Source organism: Megalobrama amblycephala, linkage group LG14 (assembly GCF_018812025.1).
Source record: "Megalobrama amblycephala isolate DHTTF-2021 linkage group LG14, ASM1881202v1, whole genome shotgun sequence".
In the NCBI taxonomy this organism is placed as follows: domain Eukaryota; kingdom Metazoa; phylum Chordata; class Actinopteri; order Cypriniformes; family Xenocyprididae; genus Megalobrama; species Megalobrama amblycephala.
In genome coordinates, this window is record NC_063057.1 from 9,317,987 (window position 1) to 9,341,328 (window position 23,342).

A 23,342-nucleotide genomic window follows, 5' to 3' on the forward strand; every position below is an offset into this window, starting at 1 on the left:
AATTACCACACTCCTGACAGAGTTTTCTGAAGTACTTACTCATCAGCACTGCAACACAGAACTAATAAATCTACAGCATAAAATATAAAGCATAAATAATGCAGTATATTTCCCTAATATATTACATTAGCATACAGTGTAACTAGTGTAGTGATTCCTGAACAAATGGGTTGATTCTGTACAGTGAATTGAAAACATACAGTTTAGCACCAGCTTTGAGGCTGAAATCAGCGTAGTTACTGACTGGATGCTCATAAAATAAAATGTAGATAAATATACATATTGTGCATTGGTTCATATTTTTTTTCTATTCAGATTTTTGTTTGTTCAATATTGTTGTGTATTACATTACATTGTCTCTAACAAGACTGAAAGGTTACTAAAAATCTGTTTAAAGACCCTTTGCATGAATTGATTTAAAAGTGTATCTATTATTGAATGTATCTCATTCTTTGCATATGTGCTTGATAAACTTAATTGTCGAAGTCATGATTCCACTATATGGAAGTGTCCATCTTCACCCTGGGGACTGAATGACTGTAAGGAAGATGAAGTGGCCAAGATCACCTGCTCAAGTGAGATGATATTTAACTGATTTAAGATAGTTTGAAGTGGCCATGTTTTTTTACATATTATTTTTGATGCCTATAATATTCTGTTCAGTGATGTTTTTAAACTTTGAGATGTTTTAATCTCAGAGAAGGAGAATCATGAGTCTCCTAAGAGTCGTCTGACATGTTTTACCTCACCATCTCCTTACCAGAGACAGTGTTCAAGTAAGTTTATCAAGAGCTTATATTTTCTGCATTTTTCTTTATTTAATAAAATTTATGCACTATAAAATTTGTGCAATAAATTATTTTTATTCCACCCTCAAAATTAATCACAGCTAGAAAGGGCTTCAGTTTCAGTATGTTTTGTTGTAAATGTCCTGAAGCTGGTCAGTGATGTTGATGTGTGTGATTTTAGATCATGTTCCTCTCAGACTGAGTGGAGGGGAGGGCCGGTGCTCTGGGAGGCTGGAGGTGTATCATAACGCTGTGTGGGGCTCAGTCTGTGATGATCTGTGGGACATCAGCGATGCTCAGGTGGTCTGCAGACAGCTGGGTTGTGGAGCAGCACTGAGGGCTGATGGGAATTCAGTCTTTGGTGCTGGTAAAGATGTTGTGTGGCTGAACAGAGTCGAGTGCAGAGGGAATGAGATTCACCTGTGGGACTGTCTTCTCTCCCTGAAGAACCACACTGACTGCTCCAACAAAGATCACGCTGGACTCACCTGTGCAGGTCACTGGAAACACTGAACAATATTAGTCATTTTAGTGCTAATAATATTTGTGTATTTAAACCATAATTTCCTTTTATTTGATTTTGAATGTGTTTGTGTCTTTTTTGACAGATTTGCCAGATTTGTCAGTGTCCACTACTCCTGCCACAACAACATCATCTTCTCCTCCAGTTTCTCAGACAGTGAGCTCAACATCAGTCTCTCGTTCACAAACTCCTCCGTCTCTCTCTGTGCTTGTGATTGTACTGGGAGTTGTGCTCTTACTGCTCTTAGTGCCACTGCTTATACTGATTCAGCAGAACAGAGTGATGAGGAGAGGTAGGAGAGATCCAGAGACTGTCATATTGTGTCTTATTCAGTGTGTGATCAGTCATGTGTTGTGAACTGACAGCAGGTTTGTCTCTCTACACTCACAGCTCTCTCTAAGAGGAGACACAGGAGCACGACTGAGGCCGTTTATGAGGAGATTCATCACAGACACAATCACTTCACTCAGAGGGGTGAGACATGAGCCGTGAATCTTATTTAATATGATGAATTAATAAGAGAGTCTGTCAGACACTTGATGTTCATCTATTATTAGTCCTGTTAAACCTCCTGCAGAAAACCACAGAGCTGCAGGTGTGTGTGTGTGTGTGTATGTTTCTTCCTGTCTGTATTTTTAGAGGGTAATAAGGAGCATTTCATGTTTATATGTGTACAGGAGGTGCAGGTGTGTGTGTGTGTGTGTGTATGCGTGCATTTTTGTGATTTACGAGGACACATATTTGTATAATGGCATGAGTATTACAATGGTATTACAACGTAAACATGTTTTATGAGGATATTTCTATATATGAGGAGTCCTCATATTTAAAATAGCTTTAAAACATACTAAACAATGTTTTATTAAAAATGTAAAAAACACAGAAAATTTTCTGTGTATAAAAACCATTACGCCTATGGAATGTCCTCACTTTGATAGCAAAACAAACCTGTGTTTGTGTGTGTGTGTGTCTCTTCCTGTGTGTATTTCTGGAAGGCAGTGAGGAATGGGTTCATGTGAGGATACATGTGTGTTTACTAATAGGCCTCTAAAACTTGAGATTTCTGCCTCTAATGCTTTTGAAATGTAAGTAATTAATATTTGTGTTGTGTTTTCAGTAATAAAATGCTTTATGATCGAAAGAAAATGAGGATTCAGTCTGTTTGTAATGATGAACATGTTTCTGACTGTTCTGCTCCTTTAACAGGGAGTCTCATCTCTGAAGAACTGCATTCTGGGTATGAAGATGCTGATGAGCTTCTCTCAGGTTAGAGAGCTGAAGTATATTCAAATTAATGCCTAAAATAAATTAACAGATCAATTAAAATAAACTGAAAGAAATTAATTCACACATTTTACCACTAAATGAAATATGTGACTAATAATTCAGTTGTTCACAATACTAAAAGTTTTCTCTTATTAGAAAAAGAGTTCAAGACTGTATATTATAATGATGTCACCAATGGCCTGAAAGGTCAGTAATTGATCACATGATTCATTTATTACCAGATGATTACAAAAGCTGAATGGTCAAGAAATGCAACAGTATATTTTGCATTTATTTTGTTTTCCAAAATATTAAAAACACTCAGAATATAAACATGTTTTGATGCAGAAGAGATGATGAAGGAAATCACACCGGGATACTATGATGATGTCATCACTGATGGACTGAAACCAGATCGTGAGACAGGTGTCGCTCTGTTATTATAATAGGATATGAAATGTTTAAAATATATAAAATCTGTGAATATATTTTGAAATTATATACATTATATTTTGTATGTGTTTCTCATGTTCAATTTGTAGAAGACACACCTGAGAGTTATAATGATGACATGACGAGTGGACAGAAATTTAATATTAAACAAGGTGTTTTTACTTTTTTATTAATTTTTTGTTTGTGTGTGTTTAACATAATATCTCTGAAGTGATGCTCAGTACTGATATGATGATGTATCATTTGTTCTGTTTATATCTTCATGTTTATGTAGTGGACACACCGGAGCATTATGATGATGTCATCATTAATGGACAGAACATTCCAGGTGTAACAGGTGAGTCACACAGAACTGTATTTTATCATCATCCACTAATATTGAACATGTTTCTACCATTAATGAATCATCATGACTTCATCAGGAGTAAATCTAATGGTCTCAGACAGTCATGAGGAGAAAGAGATCAATGACATCATCAGTGACTCAAGCTGTATTAAAATCACAATGTGAGGTTTTATTTCACATGTGTATCAGAGGGAGATCAGGAGGAGTATGATGATGTGAAGAACAGCAATGAAGATGAGAGAAATCTGTTGGGTCAGTTATTGTCACATTTCTATAGCCTATTTCTATTTTTATTTGTTACGTTGCTCATTTAAACTAAATCTTGATACATTTATAACTATGAAAATATTTGCTTTTGTTTTTAAAAACAGACTATGATTATGCGGGGGAGGAGTCAAATAAAGAGGGAGGGGCCATATGACTCACTGACCACACCCACTGCCTCTGATCATCAAATCATATTACAGTTACTGGAGATACTGGGAGTTTCGTATGTTGCTACTAATGCATCAATGCCTTATGATTTTATGCTATTTCAAATCTTTTTGTATGAAATGCTTTACAAAATTTGGTAAAAAAAAAAAAATCAGTCTTTAGTATTTGGCCTATTATTTTTATATTGATATCATTGCATATGATTTTTAATCAATTAATTAATTTTTATGAACTTTATGAATGAATGAAATGTTAAAAGAGTATTTGGAGGATAGGGGACAAAAGAAAATGTGGAAAAAATATTTTTAGGCAGTTGACAGCAATATCTAATTAATTAATTTAAAATAACCGTAGAGCATAACAATTCCCAATGAAATTTTATTTAAGAAATTAATAAAGTCTTTGATAACAATAAAAAGGTATGCAAAGATAACTGTATGCAATATTTTGGTCATCAAAAAAAAAAAAAAAAAAAAATAATAATAATAATAAATAAATAAATTAAACACAGATCTTTATTGTGTGATGGTCCAGTATATGAGTAAAATACTTTAAGTACTTAGTTTTTTAGGTTTATTTTGTGGTTTATACTGAATTATTTGCACTGGAATAGTTTGCATTTGCTCCATCTGGCACAGGCACGTGCACACATAGACAAAAAAGGGGCTTGAGCACCTGCCCTTTTTCTTTCTTGAGAGAAAGTGCCCTTTTTTCTAGGGTGCTTTTTTTTTTTTTTTTTTAAATAAATTAATATATATTCCTGGTTACGCACAGCTTCCCTGTCAAACAAATATATTTACTGAATAAAACAAATAAAAAAATACTATATCAGGTCGGCTTTATCGAGTTCAGATGCCCTCACTCCGCGACGCGCCATTCATGCCCGCACGTACGCTCGCGCGCCCCGCCCCACCTAACCTCGAGTTTGCTGCTGGCTGAAAACTTGTGACAACTATTACCGCGAAAATGCAACTGCTGTCTGGCGATGAGAAGCGAAAAAGAAAAAAGCCCTAGATGGATGCATCCCGTGCATTTCTTTCAGGTAGGCTTGCCTATGTTCACAAACCTGAAAGTTTTGGCTATTTGAGGGTTATTTATACATGTAACGCTGCATTAATAGTTTGACCACCATCAACGCATCTGCCTGATTTGATACTAATTCATGTTATATTATAATTTCAATTATTTTACTGTGCTATGCATTGCATTTTGAACCATGGTGAAGATATCTGTAGGGCTGTCAATACCAGAAGAGGATCATTCCATGGACGCACATCCATGAACCGCATTATTAGACAGTTTTCTAAGGATGCATGGTTTATTAAAACTATTTAAAAATCATAATACAGCATTAGCTACATAATGCTATTCTTAAATCTACGCTTACACATGATAATACATAAAAGTTTAAACCCTCGCTCTGTCTTTGCATGTTTGATGTCCACATATTCTTGTTGAAGAAATTACAGTGGCTGTTGCATTTCTATCACAAAGAAGTGGCCGAATATTATTATTTATCTAATAATATATTTTTAATCATGGTTGGCTTTGATCGTGGATTTGATTGTGCTGAGCTGTCTAACAACAACAATCAGCACGCTTTTGGTGCCCTCTGCAGGCATTTGTTATAATATATAATGCATTAAGCATTAACAGTTCAGGAAAACAAATTATTGATGTGTTTAAATATGCAGATTAGCTTGTTTTGGTTAATTTAGAATAAATCTACAGATGCAAACAGATGGAGGGTAGTAGGCTTAAAACAAACACCATCTAAATGTGTAGGGTTAGGGTTAGGGTTGAGTTTTCTTTCCATTAGAGTAAAAGACATGACTGCGGTCACGCCATCTGCGCTTCGGAGAAACGCGGTCACGCCATCTATGCTTTAAAATGTATTGCGCATCTACATGAGGTTGCGTGGTAGGTGTTTCGTGTCGGTAAAAATATTTTTAAAATTCATTAAAAAAATAAATAAAATCAAACTGTTTTCTGCAAACTTCACATGATTCTTGTTCTACATCTCCCCAAGAACCACTGTGGTGATGTTCATGTTCTTTTACTGTTTTATTATTTAATAATTACATGCCAAAGTTATGACAAATATGGTTTACGTTGCTATACAGACACATTTTAAAAATTCATAAAAAATATGAAATCAATTTGTTTTCTGCAAATTCCACCTGATTCTTGTTCTACATCTCCCCAAGAACCACTGTGGTGATGTTCATGTTCTTTTACTGTTTTATTATTTAATAATTACATGCCAAAGTTATGACAAATATGGTTTACGTTGCTATACAGACACATTTTAAAAATTCATTAAAAATATGAAATCAATTTGTTTTCTGCAAATTCCACCTGATTCTTGTTCTACATCTCCCCAAGAACCACTGTGGTGATGTTCATGTTCTTTTACTGTTTTATTATTTAATAATTACATGCCAAAGTTATGACAAATATGGTTTACGTTGCTATACAGACACATTTTAAAAATTCATAAAAATATGAAATCAATTTGTTTTCTGCAAACTTCACCTGATTCTTGTTCTACATCTCCCCAAGAACCACTGTGGTGATTTTCATGTTCTTTTACTGTTTTATTATTTAATAATTACATGCCAAAGTTCTGACAAATATGGTTTACGTTGCTATACAGACACATTTTAAAAATTCATAAAAATATGAAATCAATTTGTTTTCTGCAAACTTCACATGATTCTTGTTCTACATCTCCCCAAGAACCACTGTTGTGATTTTCATGTTCTTTTACTGTTTTTATTTAATAATTACATGCCAAAGTTATGACATATATGGTTTATGTTGCTATACAGACACATTTTAAAACTTCATAAAAATATGAAATCAATTTGTTTTCTGCAAACTCCATCTGATTCTTGTTCTACATCTCCCCAAGAACCACTGTTGTGATTTTCATGTTCTTTTACTGTTTTATTATTTAATAATTACATGCCAAAGTTCTGACATATATGGTTTATGTTGCTATACAGACACATTTTAAAAATTCATAAAAATATGAAATCAATTTGTTTTCTGCAAACTTCACATGATTCTTGTTCTACATCTCCCCAAGAACCACTGTTGTGATTTTCATGTTCTTTTACTGTTTTATTATTTAATAATTACATGCCAAAGTTATGACATATATGGTTTATGTTGCTATACAGACACATTTTAAAACTTCATAAAAATATGAAATCAATTTGTTTTCTGCAAACTTCACATGATTCTTGTTCTACATCTCCCCAAGAACCACTGTTGTGATTTTCATGTTCTTTTACTGTTTTATTATTTAATAATTACATGCCAAAGTTCTGACATATATGGTTTATGTTGCTATACAGACACATTTTAAAACTTCATAAAAATATGAAATCAATTTGTTTTCTGCAAACTCCATCTGATTCTTGTTCTACATCTCCCCAAGAACCACTGTGGTGATTTTCATGTTCTTTTACTGTTTTATTATTTAATAATTACATGCCAAAGTTCTGACAAATATGGTTTACGTTGCTATACAGACACATTTTAAAAATTCATAAAAATATGAAATCAATTTGTTTTCTGCAAACTTCACATGATTCTTGTTCTACATCTCCCCAAGAACCACTGTTGTGATTTTCATGTTCTTTTACTGTTTTATTATTTAATAATTACATGCCAAAGTTATGACATATATGGTTTATGTTGCTATACAGACACATTTTAAAACTTCATAAAAATATGAAATCAATTTGTTTTCTGCAAACTTCACATGATTCTTGTTCTACATCTCCCCAAGAACCACTGTTGTGATTTTCATGTTGTTTAACTTTTTCATTGTATAGTACTACCTCGCCATACAGACATGATCTCTGACATCTGTATGGAAAAGATATTTCATTATGACCCCTTTCAAGTCAACAAAACATATTGTACTGTCACCCCAAAAATGTATAGAGGAATTATATATATATATATATATATATATATATATATATATATATATATATATATATATGGTAACACTTTAGAATAACTCACACTATGAAGCATTAAGAGTTAGTAAATAGTTAATTCATAATTTATAAAGCATTAATGAACATTAGTAAGCAGTTTTTTTTTTCAAATACACCTATAAATGCTTTGTTCTTGATTTATAATCATATCTATAATGAGTTTAATAATTGTATTTTCATACTTTATGAATGATCAATTTATCACTTCTGAAGTATTACATTATACACAAACCAGTTATTTAGGAATTGTCAGTGATTCATAAGATCATTTATAAAGTGTAATGATTAATAAACAATTTAAATGTACATTTATGCATCTTACATTTACATTTATGCATCTTACATTTATGCATATATAGTAATAGTTACTCAGTGTGTTAATAAATTCTTTATTAACACATATTTTCTAACTGTAATTCATGATTAATTCAGGTCGTTATTAAACATTTAGAAGTGTTCAGTTAACTATTTTTGTGAGCTCATCTAAAGTGAGAACTATTTATGCCCCGTAAAGCTTTACAAAGGAGATTTAAAGGATACATGAACATATTTATTTCAAGGGAGAAAAAAATGAAACTTTACGATGCGTAACTTGATATAAAATTAAAAGTAAACCTCTGCAATTTCACAGAAAATAAAAATCCCTGTACTGCTCCAGTACTGTACAGTAAAATGAAACTAAGCCTATGCAATCTGATATAAAAATTACTTTCTGTAAAGTGTAAACGTTGCTGAATAAAGATTTACCAGTGCCAACACTGGATTACAGGAGTGCCAAAATACAACAAATAATGTTTTTATAAAACAATAATAATGTAATAAAATATTTCACAGTGTCAAAACTACCTCAGTAGTAACTTTAAAACATTAGAGAACAGCAGCGCAGAAGATCACTGAGCCTTTAAATCTCCTTTGTAAGAACATGAAAATCACAACAGTGGTTCTTGGGGAGATGTAGAACAAGAATCAGGTGGAGTTTGCAGAAAACAAATTTATTTCACATTTTTATTAATTTTTTAAATGTGTCTGTATAGCAACGTAAACCATATTTGTCATAAATTTGGCATGTAATTATTAAATAATAAAACAGTAAAAGAACATGAAAATCACCATAGTGGTTCTTGGGGAGATGTAGAACAAGAATCAGGTGGAGTTTGCAGAAAACAAATTGAATTCATATTTTTATGAATTTTTTAAATGTGTCTGTATAGCAACGTAAACCATATTTGTCATAACTTTGGCATGTAATTATTAAATAATAAAACAGTAAAAGAACATGAAAATCACCACAGTGGTTCTTGGGAACATGTATAACAAGAATCATGTGAAGTTTGCAGTAAACAGTTTGATTTTATTTATTTTTTTAATGAATTTTAAAAATATTTTTACCGACACGAAACACCTACCACGCAACCTCATGTAGACGCGCAATACATTTTAAAGCATAGATGGCGTGACCGCGTTTCTCCGAAGCGCAGATGGCGTGACCGCAGTAAGACATGGCAGCAAAAATGGACCACAATCTTAAAATTGTCCACTTCATGAAAGAAGTATTCCAATAACATAAAAAAGTGCATAAAGTGCGTATCATATGCACGCGAAAAACTGCGTACCATAAGCATGCCTAAACTCATTTTGGCGTATATATTCTACGAGATTACACACTCGTACTATTTATACGCATTTTCATGTGATCGTGTTGGATCATTTGCTCGTGTCACTGTAGTGCGGTCCTCAACTAAAATGTATTGTAGTGGTAATCTCGGGAAAAGATCAGACGAAACAGAGAGCGGGAGCGATAAATGGAGTTCGATAAATAGATGTTCCTCTTAGAATTTTCTTTTCTTTAAAATCAGTGACCAGCTCATTGAACGTATGATTTAATGTTCTATTGTTTCAGGGGGAGATATAAACATTTAAAACTGTTTTATTTTTCCCATTTTAAAAAATCCAAGACGTTTTATAATACCCCTTTCTTTTATGTCTGCATTTGACAGTTTCTTTTGATTTGTAATAAACATTTACCTTTAGATTATTATAAGAACCTGCTGAAAATACAATCTCTCTCACTGCTACAGTGTATTTATATAATTCTGTCACTACAACCTCAAATCAAGAAAATTTGAAACATTTTGTAAAATGCAATAAAATCAAGAATCTGATTTAATTCTCTTGAAACTTTAACTGACAAAAGTACAAAGAAAATATTTTCATTGTTTTCACTGAGCTTGATTGTATTTTGTAAATATGAACAAATTTAGTTTTTGATGACTGCAACTCCGAAAAAGTTGGATCATGTTTACCACTGTGTCACATCACCTTTCCTTTTAATTACACTTTTTAATCATTTGGGAATTGAGGATATTAATTGTTGCAATTTTACAAGTGGATTTTTTTTTACCCAATCTCACCTGATACAGACATCTGCTCAACAGTCTGTGATCGTCATTGTCTGATTTTCCTTTTCATGATGGCCATATATATTCAATAAGAGACAGATCTGGACTGCAGTCAGTCAAACACATCAGAATGAGGCCTGGTGTTGTCTTGCTTCCCAGGAAACATGTGATCTTGATGGCAGTTTATGTCTCTGTACAATCCCAATATACTCCTCCATGTCAATGATTCCTGCACACATCTGAAGTCACTCATGCCGTTTGCACTGATGCTCCTTCATACCATGACAGATGTTTGATTTTGCACCTGTCGCTGATGAAAGTCTGGATGGGTCTTTTGTCTTTTGGGAACTCGATGTCCGTTTGAAACATAAACTCATCTGATCACAGCAAACATATCCACTGTCTTTTAGATCATCTGAGATGAACTCGGGCCCAGAGAACTCACCGCCATCTCTGCATTGAACAGATGTATAGCTTTCTCCTCGTGTAAAAGAGATTCAAGACTTCACAGACGGTGTTAAGTGAAAACAGTTTTCTAAAGTAGTCGTGAGTCCATGTGGCTACATTTAACACAGCAGCATGATGGCTTCTAATCTAATGCCATCTGAGGGGTCAAAGGTCATGCACATTCAACAGAAGTTTCCTGCCTTGCCCTACACGGACTAAGATTTCTCTTGATTCCCTGAAACTTTTCTCAATATTATGTATGAAAGATGGTGAAAGACCTAAATACTTTGCAATATTTTCGAATTGTTTGACAATTCTGTCATGAAATTTGGCAAAAGTAGAGACCCATCTTTGCTTTCAAAACCGAGTCTTTGGTGGATGTTCCTTTTATACCCAACCACAATATCCTCACCTATTACCAATTCACCTGCTTATTGTGGACTGTTTCAAAACCATTTATCTCAGATATTCTGTAATCTTTTCACTATGAATTTGTTTTTTGGAGTGTGTTGCAGCATCTATTTACAAAATACAATTAATTTGGCCAGTGAAAACATTTATTTTATTTTTACTTTTGTCAGTTAAATAAATGTTCAAGAGAATTAACAAATTACAGATTCTTGATTTTATTGTGAAATCAACTTTTCTTGATTTGGGGTTGTACAATAGCCTTATCTTATAACAGCAGATGAAGAGTAAAATGAATGTGCTGTGAAGTGAGCTAAATGTTAAATAAATTACAATTGTAAACAAAGTATCTGTAAACAAAGAAAATTATATTTTCTGCTCATGAAAATGTATGAGAAGCTCCATCATGAACAAGACTCTTTTCTGCTTCTCTTTAAATAAATATTTTGCTGCTATCTGCTGGATGAATTGCGTATTGCAATATTAAAAACATTACAACTACAAATGTCTGAAATAATGCCAGATTAATATATGTGGAACAGTAACCAATGTTTATTTATTAATGTGGTCTGAAACTTGTGTGTTTGTTGTACACAACCAGTCCAGTTCATTTCATAATTTATTAATATACTGTTAACTGTGCTCTTGGTTTGAATATCATGACTAAGTAAATTACACCAAATATTATACATATTTGTGCCAAAAATAACTTTAAAATGTTCAGTTTATTATAATTTCTATATTTAAAGCAAAGATCAAGTATTTTTGTGTGTGAAATCAAGTGTCAGTAAGTGATCAGTCAGTCATCAGTGTTGTATGTTGTGTGTGCAGATCCAGGCTTTGATGCTGAATATAACCTGCAGTGTTTCTCTCTCAATCTCTTTAAGTTTAGTGTGACTTTATCTCCACGCTGACATATGACTGACACGAGTCTGTCCTCAGTGAAGTGTCTCTTCACGCTGGAGGAGGAGTCCCGCTCATCAGCGCTCACACTTTATTGATATATATGGAGAAAATAAAAATGCTGCTTTCTGATTTGTCACTGATTGTGTTTGATGATTTCCTCTGTTGTGTCTAATAAGGTAACAGTGAGTGTCATTGGCAGCTGTGAGAGTCTCTCTCTCTTTAGGGGACTGACAGGAGCCAGTTTCTTCAGTGTGTTTGAGGGAGCAGAAGGAGAAACAGAGTCAAACAAACAGTGTGACGAGCAGAAGAAGATGGAGGGATGTCTGACACTCGTTTTACTCTCCTCTATAGTCACTCTAACAACATCTGGTAAGTACAAGACTGTAAAGATGTGAAATTATGCTTGTTTAAATAAGCAGTTTATCTATGATGGCATTAGACCACTAGAAACTGAATAGAGGCCTGTGTAATATACATACACAATAGAAATTGAGATTTTGAGACACTAAACTATTAATTATCAGTAATATGTTATTCTAAAAGCATTTACAATCAAGCAGTGTAATGAGGACAAGATCAGAATCAGAGTGCTCAGTTTATTCTCCAGCTTTAGTTGTCTAGAATAGAATATTTATATTTGTGTTTACGATGTTCTCTGCATAATATGAATGTTTCTTGACTTTGCAATATTTAACAATTGATAGTAGGTTGTTCTACTGCTACTGGTTAAATCTCTCTTCGTCTCTCTTTCATGTACAGATTTCAAGAATGTGAGGTTGGTTGGTGGCAACAGTCCCTGTGCTGGTAGAGTGGAGGTTCATCATGATGGTCAGTGGGGAACAGTGTGTGATGATGGCTGGGATATGAATGACGCTAAAGTGGTGTGTAGAGAGCTGGACTGTGGGGATGCTCTAGAGGCTCTTGGTGATAATAAGGCTCATTTTGGAGCAGGATCAGGACAAATCTGGATGGAGTCTGTGGCCTGTAGAGGATCAGAGTCAACACTGAAGAACTGTAAATCAGATGGATGGGGTAAACATGACTGTGGTCATGGTGAAGATGCTGGAGTCAGATGCTCAGGTGAGCCTATTCAAACTGGTCAATTGTTTTGTTAGAAAAATAAATTAATAGAATTTATGTTTATCTAAATGAAAGTAGCACATCACACATTTTTGTTATTGTTACATTGATTTCTATTTATGTGATGTAGACACAAAGATTGCATTCCCAGGTTTTAGTAACTGAAAAGTAACTTGCTTGAAATACTTTTTAGCTTGCCACTCTAAATAACCACTTTTTGTCTCTTTTATACTGTTTTATGTAATACTATACAGATCATAAGCATTCTAGGCTTGTTAATGGATCTCACTTGTGCTCTGGGAGATTAGAGGTGGTTCATGGAAAAACACTGTACACAGTGTGTGCTGCTGCCTTTGACCAGCAGGATGCAGAGGTTGTGTGTAGAGAGCTGGACTGTGGGGCTCCTGTACAGGTGCTGGGAGAAGATGCTTTTGGAAAAGGAGATGCTCAGATGTGGACACAAGAGCTTCAGTGCAGAGGAGATGAATCTTATATATCTTTCTGTTCAACATCACCTCTCAAAAACAACTGTACCCATGAGAATGGCATTGGATTGTTATGTTCTGGTAATGGAGCAAGAGTTTTCAACATTTTGAGATAATCACAAACAAGATTATTATTTTTTTTTTAAACATTCATTTTTTATGTTTTATGCTAAACTCTTTGCTCTTTGTCCAGGTTACACTGATCTCAGACTGGTCAATGGTCCTGACATCTGTTCTGGTCGAGTTGAGCTTCAGTACTTCAGTAAATGGGGCACAGTGTGTGATGCATGCTGGGATATGAGAGCTGCCAGTGTCCTCTGTAGACAGCTGAATTGTGGGATTGCTGTGTCTGTTCTGGGATCAGACTGGTTTGGAGAGGGAAGTGGTGAAATCTGGGCTGATGTGTTTGATTGTGACGGGAATGAAACAAAACTCTCAGAATGTTCCATCTCTTCATGGAGTCGAGCTGAATGTTCCCATAGACGAGATGTTGGAGTCATCTGCTCTAGTGAGGGGGTTTTATTGAAATTTACTCTTATTAATTACCTATATATTTTATCTAATCTTTTTAATTGCCTACATAATTTACCTTGCAATATCTTTCACACAGATTCCTCTCTGGCTGTTCATGATGGTCTGGTACGGTTGTCTGGAGAGAGACAGTGTGAGGGGGAGGTGGAAGTTTCCATCCATCAGGTCTGGAGGAGAGTTCTGCTGGACTCCTGGAGTCTCACTGAATCCTCTGTGGTCTGCAGACAGCTGGGCTGTGGCTCTGTGCTGAGCTTCTCCGGCTCCTCTTCATCCAGTCCTGAACACAGTCATGAGTGTGTGACGGGCTTCCAGTGCTCTGGGAGTGAAGCTCATCTGGGGAACTGCAGCTCTCCACAAACTCTTAACTGCAGCTCCACACAACAGCTGTCAATCACCTGCCTTGGTGAGAAGAGCAACATCTGGGCAGATTCTTCAGTTGTTAGTGATCACTAATGTGTTTCTCTTTCTCTGAATATCAGGTCGCGGGTCCATCAGGTTGGTGGGTTCTGGGGGAGACTGTGCAGGGAGGCTGGAGGTTTTTCACAGCGGCTCATGGGGGACAGTGTGTGATGACTCCTGGGATATTAAAGATGCCCATGTGGTGTGCAGACAGCTGCAGTGTGGAGTGGCCCTCAGTAACCAGCAGGTACCAGCCTGGTTTGGTCCTGGTTCTGGACCCATATGGCTGGATGAGGTGGAGTGTGAGGGGAATGAGACGTCCCTGTGGAGCTGCTCTTCTCCAGGCTGGGGAGAACATGACTGTCAACACAAGGAGGATGTCGGAGTTGTGTGTTCAGGTAAACATGCTATTGTGTGTGTGTGTATCTAATATATATATTAGGGCTGTCAAAATAATTAATTAATTAGTTAATTTTTTTAACGCGTTATTTTTTCTCAGATTAATTCATCGAAATTAACGCGTTAAAAAAATTAACGCAGATTAATCTATTCTGTATTGACCTTTGAACCTGGAGCCGTTCTCGTGCGCGCGAGCTCTCTCTGTCTTCAAAGTAAGCACCGTCTTTGCACTCTCTCTACCTCACACATAATAATCTAAATCAGCTGACACAATGCTAAAAGTTCGTAAGACCGAATCCATGTTTCACAACAAGGCGCATTCGGAGAATGTTTTTTCTGAAAAACCGCTGGGTGTGAATAGTGCTCAAAAGAACATCATCTCATCTTCTCTAACAGGCGCCCTGCACGTGCAGCTGACATAAATCACACTTTCAGTAAACAAAAAGAAAATCCTATCCAGTGGTGAAGTGTTTTCTGTGTTGACAATTTTTTTGCGATATCCTAAGTCGCGATTCGCACGCAACGCGTCAACGTCCACTAATGTCCAATTCGCGACCTAATGACTCATTTGAACAGATTCATTTTAATGAATCATGACAACAACTGATTCTTCCACACGGTCTATAATGAATCATTTACTCAAACAACTCTGAAGTGAGAACATAAGTGTGCTTACTCCATTTAGCAAGAGTGGTTAGTAAAATTAGCCTTAATAATCCACAGTATTTTCAGGTTATTTAAATGACAATGTGTAGTAAATTAGGCCTACCTATAAAATCAGTTAGTTTAGACTGGAGTGAGGTGAAACCAGAACAAAGCAAGTTGTTGTTAGCTAGGTGCATTCAATTGTATATGGTAGAAAATTATATTATTAGTTAATATAACTTCTAAATGCTACTTTTTAATACTTTTCAGGTTTAGCAAAAAAGCATCTTCTCTTACAAAGCTATAAAATCTTTTTTTTTTTTCATTTATTTATTTTTTTTTTTGCAAAGAGGGCAAGAAAGAATTAAAGTGAGAGTGACGGGTACTTTATTGTCAGTATCGGGCTGGTAGATCACGTGGGTAGGGCACTTTTTACTGTTTGTGTGGATGACCATGTCTGTTACCACCGAAGACCATTTTTGACCAGGGAAAAACCCTGCATTGATTCATTTGAATTGAAATATTTAATACTTTCACAGCAAAAATTATGTATGCGATTAATTTAGATTAATTAATCACAGAGTATGTAATTAATTAGATTAAAATGTTTAATTTCTAATTTTGTTTTTTGTTTTTCCAAAATTGAAATTAATATAAAGGTTTTAAAAAATAACACGTTTCACATGTTCATAATGTCCTGATTTTTCAATTTTGGTATTATTATTATTATTATTTTTTTTTTTTTTTAAATTCCCATCTAGAGTTTAAAGAGATCATGTTAACTGAGGGCTGTGAAGGGAATTTGGAGGTTTTCTACAATGGATCCTGGGGTAATGTGTGCTGGAACCAGATGGAAAGAGACACAGCAAGTCTGATCTGTCAAGAGCTGAACTGTGGAAGATCTGGTGTTTTGTCTGATTCTACAACAAGACTGGAATCAGCTCCTAACTGGCTGGATAAAGTGAAATGTCGACCACATGATTCAAATCTATGGCAGTGTCCATCTTCACACTGGGGACAGAATGACTGTGGTGAAGATGAAGTGGCCAAAATCACCTGCTTGGGTGAGATGATATTTGAATAATTTAATATGGTCTCAGTAGTCATATTTCCTTCAATGCCATGTTCATGTGGTAAGTAAACTAATGTTTCTGAGCAGATGGGAAGTGTCTAAAATTATGTTTTCACATAGAGGATATGTTTATTTTGTTCAGTTTTCTTAATTGTATAATGTTTTAATTTCAGTGGAGGAGAGTGATGAGTCTCCTTGGAGTCATTTGACATGTTCAACATCTCCTTATCAGAGAAAGTGTTCAAGTAAGTTCCTTAATAATGAATTTGTTAAATGTTAGTTATTGTAAGCTTACATTTACCTAATAGTTTTTTTTCTATGAACTGCATGTTTTTCATTTAAAATCATTTACAGATTTTTAGAACTGTCTTCAGTTTTAGTGTGTGTTTTTGTAAATGCAGTGTTGAAGCTGGTCAGTGATGTTGATGTGTGTGATTTAGATCATGTTCCTCTCAGACTGAGTGGAGGGGAGGGCCGGTGCTCTGGGAGGCTGGAGGTGTTTCATAACGCTGTGTGGGGCTCAGTCTGTGATGATCTGTGGGACATCAGCGATGCTCAGGTGGTCTGCAGACAGCTGGGTTGTGGAGCAGCACTGAGGGCTGATGGGAATTCAACCTTTGGTGCTGGTGAAGATGTTGTGTGGCTGAACAAAGTCGAGTGCAGAGGGAATGAGATTCACCTGTGGGACTGTCCTCTCTCCCTGAAGAACCACACTGACTGCTCCAACAAAGATCACGCTGGACTCACCTGTGCAGGTCACAGAAAACACTGAGCAATTTTAGTCATTTTTACAACATCTTAGTGCTAATAATCTTTGTGTATTTGCATGAATTTAATGTGTCTGTGTCTGTTTTGTCAGATTTGTCAGTGTCCACTACTCCTGCCACAACAACATCTTCTCCTCCTCCAGTTTCTCAGACAGTGAGCTCAACATCAGTCTCTCGTCCACAAACTCCTCCGTCTCTCTCTGTGCTTGTGATTGTACTGGGAGTTGTGCTCTTACTGCTCTTAGTGCCACTGCTTATACTGATTCAGCAGAACAGAGTGATGAGGAGAGGTAGGAGAGATCCAGAGACTGTCATATTGTGTCTTATTCAGTGTGTGATCAGTCATGTGTTGTGAACTGACAGCAGGTTTGTCTCTCTACACTCACAGCTCTCTCTAAGAGGAGACACAGGAGCACGACTGAGGCCGTTTATGAGGAGATTCATCACAGACACAATCACTTCACTCAGAGGGGTGAGACATGAGCCGTGAATCTTATTTAATATGATGAATTAATAAGAGAGTCTGTCAGACACTTGATGTTCATCTATTATTAGTCCTGTTAAACCTCCTGCAGAAAACCACAGAGCTGCAGGTGTGTGTGTGTGTGTGTTTGTCAGTGAGTGTCTCTTCCTGTGTGTATTTTTAGGAGTAATAAGGAGGTTCTTATGTTTGTACATGTAGGTGCAGGTGTGTGTGTGTGTGTGTGTGTGTGTGTGTGTGCGTGTGTGTGTGTGTTTGTCTCTTCCTGTGTATATTTCTGGAAGGCAGTGAGGAATGGGTTCATGTGAGGATACATGTGTGTTTACTAATAGGCCTCTAAAACATGAGATTTCTGCCTCTAATGCTTTTAAAATGTAAGTTATTAATATTTGTGTTGTGTTTTCAGTAACAAAATGCTTTATGATCCAAAGGAAATGAGGATTCAGTCTGTTTGTAATGATGAACATGTTTCTGACTGTTCTGCTCCTTTAACAGGGAGTCTCATCTCTGAAGAACTGCATTCTGGGTATGAAGATGCTGATGAGCTTCTCTCAGGTTAGAGAGCTGAAGAATATTCAAAACAACACCTAAAATAAATAATTTGATTTACAAAAAATTGATTTGCATTTGCAATTGATTTGATTAATGAAATATGTGCCAATAATTCAGTTGTTCACAATACTAATTAGTATTAAATCTTATTAGAAAAAGAGTTCAAGACTGCATATTATGATGATGTCACCAGTGGCATGAAAGGTCAGTAATTGATCACATGATTCATTCATTACCAGATGATTAAAAAAGCTGAATGATCTAAAGACCTGCAACAATATAATTTACATTTATTTTATTTCCCAAATATTAAAAACACTCAAAATATAAACATGTTTTGATGCAGAAGAGATGATGAAGGAAATCACACCGGGATACTATGATGATGTCATCACTGATGGACTGAAACCAGATCATGAGACAGGTGTCTGTCTTTCTGTTATAGGGAAAAATATTTAAGCTATATGAAATTTGTGTGTACAAGTGTGTGTAAATATATATATATATATATATATATATATATATATATCAATCACACTGATCAGGCATAACATTATGAGCACTGACAGGTGAAGTGAAAAACACTGATTATCTCTTCATCACGGCACCTGTTAGAGGGTGAGATCTATTAGGCAGCAAGTGAACAGTTTGTCCTCAAAGTTGATGTGTTTAGAAGCAGGAAAAATGGGGAAGCGTAAGGATTTGAGTGAGTTTGACAAGAGCCAAATTATGATGGCTAGATGACTGGGTCAGAGCATCTCCAAAACTGCAGCTCTTGTGGGGTGTTCCCGGTCTGCAGTGGTCAGTATCTATCAAAAGTGGTCCAAGGAAGGAACAGTGGTGAACCAACGACAGGGTCATGGACGGCCAAGGCTCATTGATGCACGTGGGGAGCGAAGGCTGGCCTGTGTGGTCCGATCCAACAGACGAGCTACTGTCAATTTCCTTAAAAAGTTAATGCTGGTTCTGATAGAAAGGTGTCAGAATAATCAATGCATCACAGTTTGTTGCGAATGGGGCTGCATAGCTGCAGACCAGTCAAGGTGTTCATGCTGACCCCTGTCCACCGCCGAAAGCGCCAACAGTGGGCACGTGAGCATCAGAACTGGACCACAGAGCAATGGAAGAAGGTGGCCTGGTCTGATGAATCATGTTTCTTTTACATCACGTGGATGGCCGGGTGCGTGTGCATCACTTACCTGGGGAACACATGGCACCAGGATGCACTATGGGAAGAAGGCAAGCTGGCAGAGGCAGTGTGATGCTTTGGGCAATGTTCTGCTGGGAAACCTTGGGTCCTGCCATCCATGTGGACGTTATTTGACATGTACCACCTACCTAAGCATTGTTGCAGACCATGTATACCCTTTCATGGAAACGGTATTCCCTGGTGGCTGTGGCGTCTTTCAGCAGGATAATGCTCCCTGCCACGAAGCAAAAATGGTTCAGGAATGGTTTGAGGAGCACAACAATGGTTTTGAGGTGTTGCCCGGCCTCCAAATTCCCCAGATCTCAATCCAATCGAGCATCTGTGTGGATGTGCTGAACAAAAAAGTCAGATCCATGGAGGCCCCACCTCGCAACTTACAGGACTTAAAGGATCTGCTGTTAACATCTTGGTGTCAGATATCAGATATGCCTCGACAGGTCAGGGCTGATTTGGCAGCAAAAGGGGGACCAACACAATATTAGAAAGGTAGTCATAATGTTATGCCTGATTGGGGTGTGTGTGTGTGTGTGTATATATATATATATATATATATATACACACACACATATGCATTATATTTTGCACTGTGTCTCATGTTAAATTTGCAGAAGATACACCCGAGAGCTATGATGATGTCATGACGAGTGGACAGAACTCAATCAAAAATGGTGTTTACTTTTTATTGTTATTAGTGTATTTATTTAACATTATAATTTATAGTGATATATGATATTATGGGTTAATACCAATACATTGTAAAATATAATGTAACATTTGTTCTGTTTAAATCTTCATGTATATGTAGTGGACACACCAGAGAATTACGATGATGTCATCATTAATGGACAGAAATTTCAAGATGTAACGGGTGAGAATGGCAGTTTATCATCCCCTGCTTATATGCGTTTATCATCATGGCTTTATTAGGCTTAATATAATAATCTGAGACAGTCATGAGAGGAAAGCGATCAATGCCATCAGTGACACAAGCTGTATTAAAATCACAATGTGAGGTTTTATTTCACATGTGTATCAGAGGGAGATCAGGAGGAGTATGATGATGTGAAGAACAGCGATGAAGATGAGAGAAACCTCTTAGGTTATGGTGACATTTTTTTTATATATATATATATATATATATATAAGAAAAGTATTACATTGCTCATTTAAATAAAAAGTCTCAATGCAATTGTAACAATGAACTGAATTTACTTTTGTTTTTGTTTACAGACTATGATGATGTAGGGGAGGAGTCAAATAAAAAGGGAGGGGCCATATGACTCACTGACCACACCCACTGCCTCTGCTCATCAAATCATATTACAGTTACTGGAGATACTGGGAGTTCCTTATACTGCTATTAAAGATTATTGTTTTTGATATCTTAAATACTTTTGTATAAATGGGTACTTGCATTGCAACATTTTGTAGTATCTCTATTTTTATATCAATATTTTTCACCTAATAAACAAAACATACCATTCAATCATTATTTTTGCCACAAAAAATAAATTTTTGAAGGGAGTAAATTATGCAAAACACTATAAACGTTTAAAGAAGTTGAAACACTGTTAGGAAGTTCAGCTGCTGACAGCATTATCTACCTAAATATAATGATAATATAGATTTACCACTTATATAGAATAGATATAAAGGCATCACAATTTTTCATAAACTTACTGCCATAGAATTTACTACTAGTAGTTATTGTGCACTGTTAGTTTGAATTAAATTTAAAGGTAGGCAATTTGTTTTATAAACACTTTTTGAGCTCTGAAGGGAGGGTGGGATCTTATGCTTTCAAAGCTAGCTTGCTATTGCAAGCCTTCCTGAAATTGCCTACTCTACCTTTAAGTAGAGAAAAAAATGGAAGAAAAAAAACCTCACCAAAACTGCACAGTTTATTGTGTGATGGTCCATTTTTACTTTAAAATGCTTTAAACAGTTTTTAAGTCAGATACTGAATTATTTGCTCTGATCTTGAATCTTCTGCAGCAATAGCTCCATCTGCAGGTTGAGGTTGGGTTGACCCTTCTTTGTTTTTCTCTTCAACATCTGATATGTTGCCATTTTCTTTTCTTTGTATTTCTTCAGAGCCTCCTCACGCTGAGATTTGTCTTTCAAGAATTCCTACAGAGACACACATTATAAAACATGCATCAATTATTTGCAAAAAATGTAAGGGTGGTGAAAATGTGTATTTTTACATGACATAATGGATCTTCCTTAATGACATCACATAGCAGATACATTAGGAAGTGGAAAACTGAACAACAATTCCATCATACTGGCTTTAAAAGGACTGCATTTGTAGGCTCTAGCACTGAGTGTACATTTGCCAGATGTAATGTTTTATTGGCCTCACCTCTCTTTTTCTTGCACGTTCCTCCTTCATCCTCTCATATTCTTGTTTTGTCTTTTGATACGAAGACATTTTATGCTTCTTTTGGATGAACAGGACCTTGTGGGAGCTGATGACACAAATAAGTAATGTGGCTGTCAATGCAAAGGGGTTAAAATAATATATTTATTTTGAAAATAGTGCTATTTACTTGAAATATATAATTATATTACTGTACCTGTCAGATTGTGTTGGTTCATTGGATGAATCAGGTGCAGTAGTTTGGTCAGTTGTTTTTATAACGTGTTTCTCAGAAGAATCTAAAGTATCTGACACCATGTTTAGTTCATCATCTGCCTCGGTCTCTTCATCTCGTGCTCTCCCTTTACATCTTTTAATCTTTTTCTCCTGTTCTTCTTCATCTAATCGTTTTCTTTCAGCCTGGTACAGATGTCTCAGATGCTCGGGATAGTTCTCCTCTAACTGGACTTTTGATGCTTGCTTTTTCTTCCTCTCTTTACGAAGAAGTTTGTTGTATTCATGCCTTACTTTCTCCTTCCTTTTGAAGGCAAACCCCTGACCTGAGGAAGCATGAGACAAAGATGAGATTCAAACAGAATACATTCAAATCTAGTCCTTTATTGTAGACACTATTAGCTATTTATTGTGCAAATAGCTAATACCAAAATAAAGAAAGAATTGAATACATTTCCTATAGAAAATGGTATGAACATATTTTATCATTAATGCAAAGATCACATATCTATGAATAAGGCACGTGCATTGCTACATTTTTAAAAGATGTATGATATAACATTTTTTAAATCTCATCCAAGACATCTTTATTTGTAATTGACTCTTATATCAAATGCGTTTAAGTAATGAGTTTTCTACATCGAAATACACTTACTTAAATGTTAAGTATTTATGTGGATGGATTTAAAGTCAACTACTCACCCTCTTTTAAACTACCATCGAAAACTTTGTCCTCCGGAACCCATTTTCTTTTTCTTTTGGCGTTGTGTGATAAACCACCATGTGCAAATTTGTTATTGAAGTGTTTTCCTCTAAACGGACCTTGACTTTTTGCGTTTTGTCTTAAAGGAGCCATGTTTTTAGCTAGTATGTGGACAACACGGATGGTTCTCGTGTAGAGACGCACAATAATGACGTACGGATAGTCGCAAGGCATTACTAATCAAAATAAGCACCATTTGTGTGAGGGCAATGTATTCACCCATAGAACAAAACGCTGACTAGTACACCCAACATGGCCGCGCATTTGGTCGCTCAGACGAATTATATCCTGATTTGACTACTTACGTCTTAAAGATAGAAAATGTGTCAACAGCTGCAGCTTTCACGAAATTTTCTCACTTTTCTGTGCCCGTGA

General features: G+C 35.8%; 3 protein-coding genes across 3 annotated transcripts in view; 2 read left to right on the forward strand and 1 right to left on the reverse strand.

Moving 5' to 3' along the window:
• LOC125245591 (deleted in malignant brain tumors 1 protein-like) overlaps positions 1–21,075 on the forward strand; it is a 44,199-nt gene extending 23,124 nt beyond the window's left edge. The window contains exons 26-38 of the mRNA XM_048156254.1: positions 970–1,284; positions 1,397–1,603; positions 1,702–1,785; positions 2,518–2,577; positions 2,734–2,784; positions 2,926–3,003; positions 3,120–3,182; positions 3,305–3,367; positions 18,745–18,822; positions 20,217–20,276; positions 20,414–20,476; positions 20,645–20,707; positions 20,839–21,075. Of these exons, the coding sequence (XP_048012211.1) occupies positions 970–1,284; positions 1,397–1,603; positions 1,702–1,785; positions 2,518–2,577; positions 2,734–2,784; positions 2,926–3,003; positions 3,120–3,182; positions 3,305–3,367; positions 18,745–18,822; positions 20,217–20,276; positions 20,414–20,476; positions 20,645–20,707; positions 20,839–20,888 (1,235 nt within the window). The 3' untranslated portion in view covers positions 20,889–21,075. The remainder of the gene's footprint in view (positions 1–969; positions 1,285–1,396; positions 1,604–1,701; positions 1,786–2,517; positions 2,578–2,733; positions 2,785–2,925; positions 3,004–3,119; positions 3,183–3,304; positions 3,368–18,744; positions 18,823–20,216; positions 20,277–20,413; positions 20,477–20,644; positions 20,708–20,838) is intronic.
• LOC125245426 (scavenger receptor cysteine-rich type 1 protein M130-like) lies at positions 11,778–18,067 on the forward strand. The gene is made up of 12 exons (XM_048156011.1): positions 11,778–12,356; positions 12,747–13,067; positions 13,322–13,633; positions 13,746–14,060; positions 14,163–14,486; positions 14,563–14,880; positions 16,288–16,590; positions 16,772–16,843; positions 17,039–17,353; positions 17,458–17,655; positions 17,754–17,958; positions 18,048–18,067. The coding sequence occupies exons 1-11, from the start codon at positions 12,137–12,139 to the stop codon at positions 17,846–17,848; spliced, it is 2,793 nt and encodes a 930-aa protein (XP_048011968.1). The 5' UTR covers positions 11,778–12,136; the 3' UTR covers positions 17,849–17,958; positions 18,048–18,067.
• Positions 21,076–21,508: 433 nt separating the features above from the next.
• ccdc59 (coiled-coil domain containing 59) lies at positions 21,509–23,299 on the reverse strand. Its single transcript, XM_048156045.1, has 4 exons — positions 22,907–23,299; positions 22,188–22,530; positions 21,974–22,079; positions 21,509–21,738 (listed from the first exon to the last, which is right to left on the reverse strand). Exons 1-4 carry the CDS (start codon positions 23,139–23,141, stop codon positions 21,574–21,576), a joined length of 849 nt encoding a protein of 282 aa, XP_048012002.1. The 5' UTR covers positions 23,142–23,299; the 3' UTR covers positions 21,509–21,573.
• Between the last annotated feature and the right edge of the window lie 43 nt (positions 23,300–23,342).

Bases quoted from the DNA above. Each gene is read 5' to 3' on its own strand.
- LOC125245426 (XM_048156011.1), top strand. From the start codon at position 12,137: ATGATTTCCTCTGTTGTGTCTAATAAGGTAACAGTGAGTGTCATTGGC. The intron at 13,634-13,745 runs GTAATGGAGCAA...CTCTTTGTCCAG, and splicing joins CATTGGATTGTTATGTTCTG to GTTACACTGATCTCAGACTG. The intron at 14,881-16,287 runs GTAAACATGCTA...ATTCCCATCTAG, and splicing joins TGTCGGAGTTGTGTGTTCAG to AGTTTAAAGAGATCATGTTA.
- ccdc59 (XM_048156045.1), bottom strand. From the start codon at position 23,141: ATGCCTTGCGACTATCCGTACGTCATTATTGTGCGTCTCTACACGAGA. The intron at 22,080-22,187 runs GTACAGTAATAT...TTGTGTCATCAG, and splicing joins GAACCAACACAATCTGACAG to CTCCCACAAGGTCCTGTTCA. The intron at 21,739-21,973 runs GTGAGGCCAATA...GTGTCTCTGTAG, and splicing joins AACGTGCAAGAAAAAGAGAG to GAATTCTTGAAAGACAAATC.